The following is a 12507-nucleotide window of genomic DNA, read 5'->3' on the forward strand; positions in this document are numbered from 1 at the left end:
TTTTCGATTTCTGGTCTACCAATTTGTAAAGCTTAAACAATCCAGCCTGTGTGAATAGAAATACATCTTAAAGACACACCCTCTTTTTCACATTTCCTCTGGAGACCTTGTCTGCACTCTGGAAAGATGTGGGGTTAGTTTAAGCTAAATGGAAGTCATGATATTATGGATAATCTCAGAGAATTTTTAAAAATATCAATAAGGAAAAAAATCAATAGGATATTTTTTTTACAAATAATAAAAACATATACCAACAAATGTTTCATTTCTAAGTGCATGGTAATCTTACTTAGGTCTATAAAGCTTTACCAGTCTATTTGAAAACATCTGGTTACTGACAAATTGGTTTTGAAACTGAGAACAAGTTTTAAAGGTCTCTTAGTAGAACAGGTGATATAAAACCGGTTTCTCATTTTTTTTAGAAATTTTCAGTTTCCCAATTACTATACTTACTAGACAATGCCAAAAAAACTGAGCATTCCAGAATGAAAATTCACCTCCTCCCTTTTTTATGCTTATGGGTTTTGAGTCAGAAAGATCTTTTTATTCCAAGGCTATGTTCTTTTTTGATACTTTAATAGTCTCTCTCTCTCTCTTTTTTTTAATGTAAGTCTTTGAGCTGTTTATATGTCATCTGGGTATACAATATGAATTCTACTTCATTTTTTCCACACAGCTGTCCAGTTGTCTCACTACCATTTTGAACAGTTCAGGTTAATCCACTGTTTGGAGATGCCTCCTTTACCATATGCTAAATTCCCATTTATTGTGTCTATTTTCTGGGCTTTCTTTCTACTCTGTTTCACTGATCTGTAGATTCATGTGCCAGCACTGTGCTATTTTAATTATTGAGCTTTTATAATATCGCTTAATATTTGATAAGGCCAGTTCCTCCTCATTGTTCTTTTTCAGAGTTTTCCCAGCTATTCTTGCTTTGTTTTTCCATATGAACTTTTGTTTATCTAGATGCAGAAACAAAAATCTGTTCGTATTTTTGTTGGAATCTTTCTATCCAAGAACTTTATCTTTTCATTTGTTTGTCATCTTTTGTGTCTTGCAGAGAGGGTTCTTAAAAATTTCTTCATATTAAAAAAATGTTTTTTCTTCATATGTTGTATACTTCGTATATTATAAGTTTCTAGATTAACGAGATCTTCTCTTTCAGTATATATTCTATCTAGATGTTGTTGGTACATATGAAGGCTAATACTGCACATTCATTTTGTAATTTGTTACATAGTTAAAATTTTGTTGTTTGTAGTTTTTCAGTTGATTCTGTGGGGTTTTTAGGTATGCAATCATGCTGTCTGTAAAAATGAGAATTTTATCACCTATTTCTATCTTTTACATCTCCAACTTCTTCCCATTGTCTATTTATACTGATTGTACCTCCAGTCCAACATTAATATTTGTGATGGAGAGCACTCTTATCTTATTCTTGATTTTAGTGAAAGTACCTCTAGCTTCCTCACCAAATATTGTGGACTGAGGTGGACTTCTTTTTATCATACTAAGGAAGATTTTGTCTATTCCTATTTCTTTGAGTGTCTTAAAAAGAATGGTTATTGATTTTTTTCTCAAATGGCTTTTTAGCATCTACAGGAATTACACATGAGTTTTCTCCATGGATCTACTAATAAGATGAGGTACAGCAAAAACTTTTTAAAAAAAATTAATCCTCACCTGAGGTATTTTTTCCATTGGTTTATAGAGAGAGTGGAAAAGAGGGAAAGAAGGAGGAAGGGATGAAGGAAGGGAGGGAGGGAGAGAAAATGAGAGAGAGAGACACACACACACACACACACACACACACACACAAGACAGACACACATACACATTGACGGGTTGCCTCCTGCATGTGCCCTACCAGTATTCAAATCGGCAACCTTTCAGTGCATAGGCCGATGCCCAACCAACTGAGCCACACCGACCTGGGCTAGAAACTCTTTAATTTCCTCTTGAGTTGTTTGAGATTTAAAGTTCCTAAATGAAAAGGCCTTTTGTAACTTTATTCTTAATTTCTATAATTCCATCATGATTAGATAATATTGCTTATATTATTTTCTATTTTCTAGAGTATTACTGAGATTTTCTTTGATGATCAATGGTCAACTTTTTGTGAATGCTCCATGGATACCTGAAGAGATAGCAGAGTCTAGATTTTCAGGATATGAAGTTTGAATATAGCAATCAGATATACCTTACTAATTATGATGTCTTCTCTATCTTTACTACATGACATGTCATGAACAGAGAGCTGAATTAAAGTCTCTGTGTTCATCTGTCCTTTCACAAACATGTGCTCATACATGTGTGCTTGTTCCAAAGCTCTGACAGTTCTTTCTTTGCCTGGCATACTCAAACTTTGTGCCTGATTTGATAAAAGTATCTTGTTCAGTACAACTTTATTGATCTTTTAAAATTAGTGGTAAAACTTTCTACAAAAAAAAAATTTTATATACTCTGATAAGAGAAAGAATATAGAATTTGAAATCATTTTTTTTAGTTGCAGCACATAGTTTTTTACAAGTCAGATGAAGAAAATTACTAAGTGATTTAAAATGTGTGAAATAGGTGAAGGGATTAAGAAAAAAAAATCCTCACAAAAAACAACAACCTCACAGATATAGACACCATTATGGTGATTACCAGAGGAAGGGAGTGGGGACAGGTAGAAGAGGGTATAGGGGGATAATGGTGATGAAAGGAGACCAGACTATGCGGGGTGAACACACAATACAATATATAGATGATGTATTATAGAATTATATACATGAAACCTATTTAATTAATCAATATAACCCCAATAAATTAAAAAATATATATTAAAATGTGTAAATGCCAAATCTAAATAATCTCAAAAGGGTAATGAATAAAATAAGGAGTGTTTTAAAAACTAATAAATCTATTTTTATAGGGCCAAATTTCTCATTTAAAAAAATGTTTAACAATTTGATTCCAGAAAGTAAAAGCTCTACTGAATCATAAACAACACTGGGGCATTCATAAAAGTATATTATGATTTAGTCACTGTGTTAGAGCATAAATTCAATTACACATAACCTGTTTGTTGTCCCACTTTTACATTTAAAAAAATTTCCCAAAGTATAAAATTTTTCTGTAGCAAGCCCATTACTTTCTAGATGTCTTCTTCTATGTCCTAATAAGTACTTGTCAAGGGGAACGTAGTTAATAATATTGTGATAAGTTTGACAGATGACTACTAGATTTAGTGTGATCATATTGTAAGGTATATAAATGTTGAATCACTATGTTGTACATCTGAAACTAATATAACATTGTATGCCAACTATACTTATATTTTAAAAAAAGTAAAATAAAAAAACACAAAAAAGAATTATTTATCAGGTGGCTTTTTTTTTTTGGTTCAATGCAAATACTTTAGATGTATATTAAACAAGACTACTACATTTGCATAGTATGTAAGTAAATGCTTCTTATAAATGCTTAAAGAAGCTTAAGCAAAATCTGTTTAAGACAAACAACCTGATAGCTTTAGTTTGGTTAATTCATAAAAATGTTCACTCACTAAATACATATTAATCAAATACTTACTATTGGTAGGTGCTATTAAAGAAATAAAGGTAATGTTGGATTCTGCTCCTTTGTTAGTAACCCAACTGCTGATTTTTATGGCCAACCTGTATTTCTTTACACATATATATATAGTCTGTATCAAATTTTCCAAGAAAAAACTAGTAAGAATATTGGAGATTAAGACCACAAAACAAAAGAAATAATTTTGGCCTAATCAGCTAACTAATAAGCACTGTGCTCAGAAAGCTGCACTAGGCTTTTGTTCTTGCCTCTTAGGAAATTATTAATACTGTTTCACTAAGTCAATTCCTTTATGTTAATTTTATAGTAATACTAGATGCCCAGTGCACAAATTCATGTACCAGTGGGATCCCTTGGCCTGACCTGCGGGGATCGGGCAGAAACCGGCTCTCCAACATCCCCTGAGGGGTCCTAGATTGCGAGAGGGTGGTTCTTGGGTGATGCACCCCGGAATCGGGCTCCCTCCTCTCTGGTTCCGGATATGTCACCCGAGGACTACAGCTGCCAAGTCAATACAGCTCAGCAACTCCTGCATTGAGTATCTGCCCCCTGGTGGTCAGTGTTTGTCATAGCTACCAGGCGGAGCGCCTACTCCCTGGGGGTCATTGCACATCATAGCTACTGGTCAGATGATCACTTAGGGTTTTATATATATAGATAAGCTTGTAAAAATAGCTACTGGTCAGATGATCACTTAGGGTTTTATATATATAGATAAGCTTGTAAAAATCACTGGGTAACTGCCATTATTTTAAAAGTCATAATAATGATCATTAGTTTCAAGGTTGAAAATAAAATAATACTTATAAGATATTAATATATTTTATCGGAATCTTAACTATTTGCATTTCTTTAACATCTATATATATATAAAAGCCTAATATGCAAAGTGTCCCTCAGGAGTTCGACCGACTGGGAGTTTGATCGCTCGCTATAATGTGCGCTGACCACCAGGGGGTGGTGTGGAATGAAGGAAGGCCCTGCCTGGCCCAGCCGGCAGCCACTAGGGACCCTACCCATGCACAAATTTCATGCATTTGGCCTCTAGTCCTAAATAACAGAAATTACACTGTCCTCTCAATAATTTAAAATATTTTTACATTCATGGCACTTCCAATGACAAGAAAAAAATTGGACTATCATTACAATTTTTAAAAATGTTCATACATGTAAGCATGGAATAAAATATTATTAACCTAATTCCAGAATGCTTGTTTTAAATATGGTAGTTTCTTTCTAAGTCAGGAGGTAGCTAATAGTAATTATACATATTAATCATTTTTCAGCCAAGTAGGTCTTTGTTGGCATTTGCATTTTCAATTTAAGATTGAATTACCTATTTAATTAACAGTTTCCTTAGCAGACCTAAAGTCTGCCCAATGCTTTGGGTACCTTTATTATACACGTATCTTATATAAAGACACCAAGATTTAGATTTGGACTTATGGGGATTTCCTGGGGCCTGGCTTGGGACTTGAGTCTAAACTATGTGCTCCGAAACCAACTTTGCAAGAGATCTATACACAGGAGTATACTATCATTTAATACTACTATTTATATATCAACAAAACTCTCTCAGGACCCTCACTGGGGAAGGAGACTGGCAGGGAAGGACTCAGGCATTTCGGACCTTCTGGCCAAATACCACTGGATCCTTATTCTTATTTTTAACATTCACCATGAGTGTCAAATTTAGTAATATAAATCAATATTTAAGTTATTCAACAAAGAATGCAGAATGCAATCTCCTAGGAACCATCTGAAATCCAAAAAGATTTTTATGTTTACAACATTTCTTCTTTGGATTACCAATCAAATTGCCAATCAACTGCAAAACATTCACAATCCTCTAAGTTCTTACCTTAGCACACTGCATGTGATTGCATCCCTCATTCTTCTGTATTGGAGATTTACAGTTAGCACAAGGCTTGGAGTTAGTTAACAACCAGAGACAGTTGGCAGCATCCTCATAAGCTTCACTAACTCCCACAACTTTGGGATATTAAGCACAAACACAAAAATAAATGATTTAGTATACAACTGCAAGGGAAAACCCCCAAGTGTTCTTTGCAGGTTGCCTCTCAATTTTAAACATAAATTTATTTTCCCACTAGGCTCTATGGCAAAACTTTTAAACTGCCTCATTTTAAATAGCATGACTGTAGGATAAGGAGCTGTGTTCCAAAAGCTCTATTTAGGAAATCTGATTTAAAAGAGATTTCTCCCTAAAGCTGTGTTTGAATAAACTGGGGAAGAAATATATCCAAAGTTAAAAAAGAAAGCATTATGTTATTGTCTGTTTAAAATAACTATTGCATTAGAGAAAATATAGAAAAAATGGTTACTTTAGACAATAATTTCTGAAATAGGCCAGTTGTCAATATAATTGCCATAAAGTCTTCCTCATAGTAAAAACCATGAAAATTATATTGAAATATTGACATCATTTTACCCATGATTATTTCAGATGAGCTAAAACCCAATGTGACTTGTCTAAAACTAAACTTACCATTGCCCCCCCCCCCCCCCCACCACCAAAATAACTTCTTTCTCTATCCCCTACCCTGGTAAAGATAAGGTCATCTACCCAAGTTAATCCAGGAAGAGCATGATCTTGGACACACCCTTCTCTTTACTTAACCTACCATGTCCCATTGATTCTACATCTTTTTCATACCCGTTCCTCTCCATTTCCAATTTTATTGCTTTAGCGAGGGTCCTCCACACTTCCTGCCTATACAATTAAAACATAGACAACCAACTCATCTCCCCAGCTCCTTCTCCCTGCTCCCACCCCCCACAATACAGCCTACACAGTAATCTCTTATTACTACGGACTATAAAATAAAACCAAATTGCTTTAACAAAGAATATAAAACCCTTTATGATTTAGCCACTGTCTACCTGGCAAACCTTTCCCACATTCTGTCCCCACATGAACCTATGTTCTTTATCATCTTAATCTCAATTTATTCTACTAAATTTGAGATCTGGGGGCCAGGGAAGGATGGAGAGGGTCAATGGAGAAAAAAAGGGGACAACTGTAATATTTTCAAAATTAAAGATAAATTTGAAAAAAAATCTACAGTCTTAAAGGAATTCCATGGTTTTAAAATATACTAAATTTGACATTTAACATTCTATAAACTTTCCCCCCACAGTGGAGAGAGTTAGGGGCTGGAGGCAGTTCTAGATGCACAATTAAAAACTTATTTTTTCCTGTAAGAAATGCCAATAATCAAGTTTGTTTTGTTTTCTAGCTCTTTATGCTCAGGGAAGCCCTATGTTTTCTAAATGAAAGAGGTGTCAGGAAATCACTTTGGAATCACTCAAAGTGGCCCGTCCAATCAAGGCTCTGATTATATGCAGACACTCTCAGAAGAGTGGGGTAAGGAATTAGTTCTAATCAAACCTCAGAGGGGAGGTAGGGGAGGGTGGGGGTTAGGGGGAGAGATCAACCAAAGGACTTGTATGTATGCATATAAGCCTAACCAATGGATACAGACAACAGGGGGGTGAGGGCATGAGTGGGGGGGTGGAGGGAGGGCAATGGGGGCATAAGGAAATTAAAAAAAAAAAAGCAGCAGAGAAATCAGATGTTTTGAGTACTGACGTTTAAAAGGAAAAGTTACCCAACCTCCAGATGTAAATCCCTGGAAAGGGAAGGAGGCAACGGTTTGACCTGACTGAGCCCTCCCTCGGAAATGGCTCTGCATATGAACTGAGATGAGGAGCAGTCCTCTGATGGAGCTCTGATGGAGCCCAGCAGTGTAGGAGGGGGCCATCTTGCCACAAGAAACCCTTTAGTTTGTGCCAACAACAGCACAGCATCTACTGCTGGACTGTAAAGCACTGGTTTTCAATTTCACACAGCAAAAAACAAACAACAGCAACAGCAACAATGAACTGACCACACTCCATTCCAGTTCAAAACCCACTTGGTAGATGATGGTTTGATTAGGGTGTTAGAAGGAACGTACTACATCATGGCCAATAAGGTCAAGCTGGAGAGGGAATGCCGTTTACAAAGGGTATAGTTATAAAACGAATCACTGAGTACAAATGTCTAATTTTTGTTTACATGTAGCGGCCTTTCTCTTCCCTTCAGCATCAACATTATTTTTAGCTCAGAGATTCTCACATCTTGTTATGACCTTATTGTCCATTGTTATAATAAATAAAGCACAAAGACATTAAAACAAAGGAGCTGTGTGGCTTGCAATATAAGAGTGTTTTTCTCCCACCCTTGGAGAGAATGCTAGTTCCTAGCTGCATTCTAGTAGATTGCATGAAGTAAGCCATGTTCAGAAAATGACCACTATTACAACAAAAACTTGTGCTGAAAAAAAAAAGCCTTCACTTCCAGTTCTCTGAACATGCTTAGTTCATACATCTGCCCTTTATACATACTGTCCTTCATACCTTCAATACCTTACCTCCCTTCAATCTACCTGTTGAGTCTTCTTCGCTTGTACTGACTTCCATACTCTTGCCTTTACTTCAGTTACATGTCTATATATCTTGATCTTCTTTCCTTTATAATCTCGTGTGCTTAGGTCTCTTTCTAAGAAATATTAACTTCATTTAATAAAATATTAGAGAATAACAGAATCTAAGACCTATTAGTAGAGTCAACATGTATGAAAGTGAAAACAAAGTTCTTTTTAAAGACTGAATTTTTAAAAAGATGATTTGAATTCCACTCTAACAATCTGTTATGTACTATGAAAAAACTGATTTGACAATCTTATTTATTTACTTATTTTTGTTAATCTTCACCTGAGGATATTTTTTCCATTGAATTTTAGAAAGAGGGAGAGGGGGAGGGAGAGAGAGAGAGAGTGGGGGGAGGGGGGAGAGAGAGAGAGAGACAGAGAGACATTAATTGGTTATCTACTGAATGTACCCTAACTGGAGCTAGGATCAAATCCAAAACCCAGGTACGTGCCCTTGACTGGGAATCGAACCTGAGACCCTTTGGTGTGCCAGCTGGTGCTCTAACCACAAACCACACCAGCCAGGGCTGATTTGCCAATTTTATAAATAACCATTATTTCTTAGAAAATATTCCTGCTTCTTGCTTTGATTTAGACATACTAGAGCAGTTTCAGAACCTGAATCTTTATGTGGGATTAATTCTTTAAACTGATCTGTTTATTTTCTAATACTTTTTTTCATGCATTAGATTTTGTTGCTTCTTTTGAGTCTCATAATTCAATGACTTTGGAAAACTGGGCATAAGGGAGAAATCTTTCCCATGAATCTATAAGTTTGCTTGAAAATGTTTATGCCAGATATGAGATCATGAGCCAAAGTAATATATAAAGTCCATGGTATATTTAATCATACTTTTCTTTTAAATATAATGATGATGTTCTACTTAAGTATTATACTTGGCCTATTACTGTTTGCTTTAAGCCTCAACCTAAATTTTCTTTTTGTTAATCCTCACCTAAAGACATTTTTTCCATTTTTTTTTTTTAAGAGAGAGAGGAGGGATAAAAAGAGAGGGAGAGAGAAAGAGGGGGAGGGGAGAGGGAGAGAGAGAGGGAGGAAGAGGAGAGAGAGAGAGAGAGAGAGAGAGAGAGAGAGAGAGAGAGAGAGAGAGAGAGAGAGAGAGAGAGAGAGACATTGATTGGTTGCCTCCCACAAATACCTGACTGGGACCAGGGTTTGAACCTGTAACCCAAGTCTGTGCCCTTGACCGGGAATTGAACCCACAATCCTTTGGTGCTTGGGCCGATGTTCTGAACACTGAGTCACATCGGTCAGGGCTCAATTTCATAAACTTAAGTGGCCATTATAATAATCTACTAGTCAACACCTTTCGGTGGGAGGAAATTGAGTAAACTCTTGGGTTTTTCCCAGCAGCTGGGAACATTCTCTGCAGCCTTGGCTTTGTCTCTTCTGGTAGACACTTCTTAGGTATCCTCACTCTCTTGTCTACTATCCAACTTTCTATAGTTCCTCCATGTCTCGGAATTAAAACCCTATTTGAAACTTTTTGAGTGTGATCTTCAGTTTTTAATTTGAGGTATCCCTATCTCTGGCCGCCAGAAGTAAACATGTATACACCATGTATACCATTTTCTAGTTCTATTACATTTCTTCCTCATTACCAGCATCACTTTCACATGTAAGGATATTCTGTCACAGTGCACCAATAATCTGGACTTACTGGCCTGGCCGTTCTTCCTCTCCTTCCCTAGTAAAGCTTGTTAGTGGATATGGATTAATTGATCTAACTTTAGAATTGTAAGGGATAACTGAAAATAATCACCCATTTCAAAATACTTGCTTTACATCTCAAATCAGACACTTCTAGCTATTTTCTATTAAAGAATCAAGTAATATATTGTAGTAATTACTTCCTGTGGTATATTAACTCTTTTAGGCAACAATAAGTACCCTCCCTCACTTTTCAACTTAGTATGACATCTTAAGTCCCCTGCATACACTTCTCTTCTCTCATCTGCATTGCTTCTGTCTTGTTCAAGCCCTCAAATCCTCTTACTTGGACATTCTGAAGTTGTCTCAGAAACAACTTCTTACCTAATATGTTTCAATAGTCTCTAATTCATCATCCACACCTCTGCCCAAGTGACTTAAGTAAGCATCTTCAGTTACCACTCTCCTACTCAAAACTTCTTCTTCTCTCCTTCAGTCTACTCTTCCCAGTCATCTACCTTGATAAAAATATTTCTGATAGTGCCACTTCCCTACTTTAAAAAATGCTTTCTGTGGCTTCTTCTGTTACTAGGATAAATTTGGCAAGAACCCTAGCAATCTGGCAACACCTACTTTCTCAGTGTTTCGGGATAAAGCCAGACCTTCCAGGATTGCATATAACCCACCCAGACACCTGATTCACACTTCTGCCTGTGCAGTTTGATCCCTCAATGTGCCTTCCTTTGCACTGGCTATACTGAATTGTCTGTAGTCCTTGACTATGCCATACTGCTTCGTATCCCTCCTTCATCCTATGCCTGGAATGCCCTTCCAATTCTGGTCTCTGTGAAGGGCATTTACCTGCTTTCAAGATGCAGCTTATGCATCGATTATTTTATAAAGCTTTTTCTAACTCTCTCCTTGGAGATAACACAACTAATCTCTTTTTTGTCCCTCCCCATCCTCACAATGTATTGCAGGTACACTGTTCTCTCACAGCATTTATAATACTCTTTTTTTCTTAGTTTTGTATATAGCTATCTCCATCTCTAAAATGTACATTTCAAGAGCGTAGAGGGCACCTATTTTTGTATTCTAACAAAGTAGCAAAAAAAAAAAAAAAGTTAAATAAACAATGAAGGTATCACTCAAAACTTAACAAGTTTCTCCTAAGTTTTCTCAGCATCACTTATGAGCTGCAGGCAACTTCTACCACATCTCATATGTCCTAAAAGTACCTCAAGTTCAAAATGTCCACAACAAAACTCATTATTTCCCTCTGAATGTTACTCTTTTACCTGACGTTCCTAAGTTGACCAATGATATCATGATCCACCATCTGAGCCAAAGTAAAAATTCACTGCCTTACTTCTGGTCTCTCTCTCTCCTTTAGTCTACCCTTCCTAGTTGTCTATCTTGATAAAAGTATTTCTGATAATGCCACATCCCTATTTTTAAAAATGCATTCTATGGCTTTATTCTGTTATTAGGATAAATTCAGACAATTTGGCAAGAACCCTCACAATCTGGAAACACCCACCTTTCAAGCCTCATCTCTTGCAATCTTCTCCCATGGACCTTAACTTTACGCTTCTTAGGTATGTATAAAAAAATGTAGGTATGTGGACAATAGCAAGCCACCTCTAATAGAAACATAGATGTCAGAAGCAAGAAAAGAAAGCACATCTAATTGTGTTGTCATGTTTAAAGGTGTTGTAGGTAATGGTACTAATCTATTTATAGAACTCATACACATATACAGACCCATAAATATCAGAATAGGGAAAATGGGTGGGTGTTAAGAGAGAAATGGCAAGCTAAATCTGCTTTCAAGAGAGAGACATGATGAACTTGGAGAATAGAAACAACTTATAAAAGTGTTTTTTATTTGGGAAGTGCCTAGCACATAGCAGGTACTAAAAAAAAAAAATGATTGAATGATGAATGTACAGGACAGAAGTATTTAATCAGACCTCACTATAAAATATCCTGAGATTTTACACTTCCTTTTGCTCCTGGACAAGGGACACGGGCCTTCTCAAAATGTGAAAGGGATCTCCCTCATTAGCAATTAATAAGCTGGTATTCTGGTATACATAGTAGTTTCTTCTCCATGGTGTGAATAACCCTGAGTTGGTGCACACAATGGATCTTGTGAATTTGAAATGCTGAGGACTAGCTCTCGGGCCATGATATATTGCCCGACATAAGACAAGCCTGTATTAGTTATCGTATGATATTGTAATTATCTAACTGTTTCCCTTCTAGCCTCTGCACTCTTTGAAGGATAGCATCATTTTTATCACGCACTTTGCTCACTAATAAGTGTAGATTCACTCAGTCAATCCCTAGTCTTGATTTGCAATTCCTCAAACTAACTCCATTATCTAAAAAGCAAAGAAAACCCCCTAAGTTAATTTTCATTTATATTAATTTCAAAGAAAATAGTTGCATAAAACACTTCAGAAGATAAAAGTTGTTATAAAGCATATATATTTACTTGTTAAATGTAGGAATTGCTATTAGGAAGGCTAATTCAAACCCATTCTGTTTGCCTGTGCCCTGTGTCACTCAATAAAATGTGCTAATTTCCTCATTTGTAAAATGGAATTACTAATATTAATCTCATCAATTTCTGTGAGAATTAACAGAGATAATGTATTTATAAAAGTCTTAATAAAAATCATTATTGACATGGCATTTAATAAGTCCACAGAAACACAGTAGCAAGAAATTAACTTGTCTTCTCACTGGAAGCTT

General features: G+C 36.0%; 1 protein-coding gene across 4 annotated transcripts in view; it reads right to left on the reverse strand.

The window, feature by feature from the left end:
- The window catches only part of ANKIB1 (ankyrin repeat and IBR domain containing 1), a 117119-nt gene that overhangs the window by 14447 nt on the left and 90165 nt on the right, over positions 1-12507 (reverse strand). For all 4 annotated transcript variants that reach the window (XR_008558159.1, XM_028157248.2, XM_028157242.2 and 1 more), the window contains exon 11: positions 5441-5571. Coding sequence is in view for 3 of the 4 variants with exons in the window: in XM_028157248.2 (XP_028013049.2) it covers positions 5441-5571 (131 nt within the window). In the remaining variant the exon portion in view is untranslated. The remainder of the gene's footprint in view (positions 1-5440; positions 5572-12507) is intronic.

This window comes from Eptesicus fuscus, chromosome 14 (genome assembly GCF_027574615.1).
Source record: "Eptesicus fuscus isolate TK198812 chromosome 14, DD_ASM_mEF_20220401, whole genome shotgun sequence".
Taxonomy (NCBI): domain Eukaryota; kingdom Metazoa; phylum Chordata; class Mammalia; order Chiroptera; family Vespertilionidae; genus Eptesicus; species Eptesicus fuscus.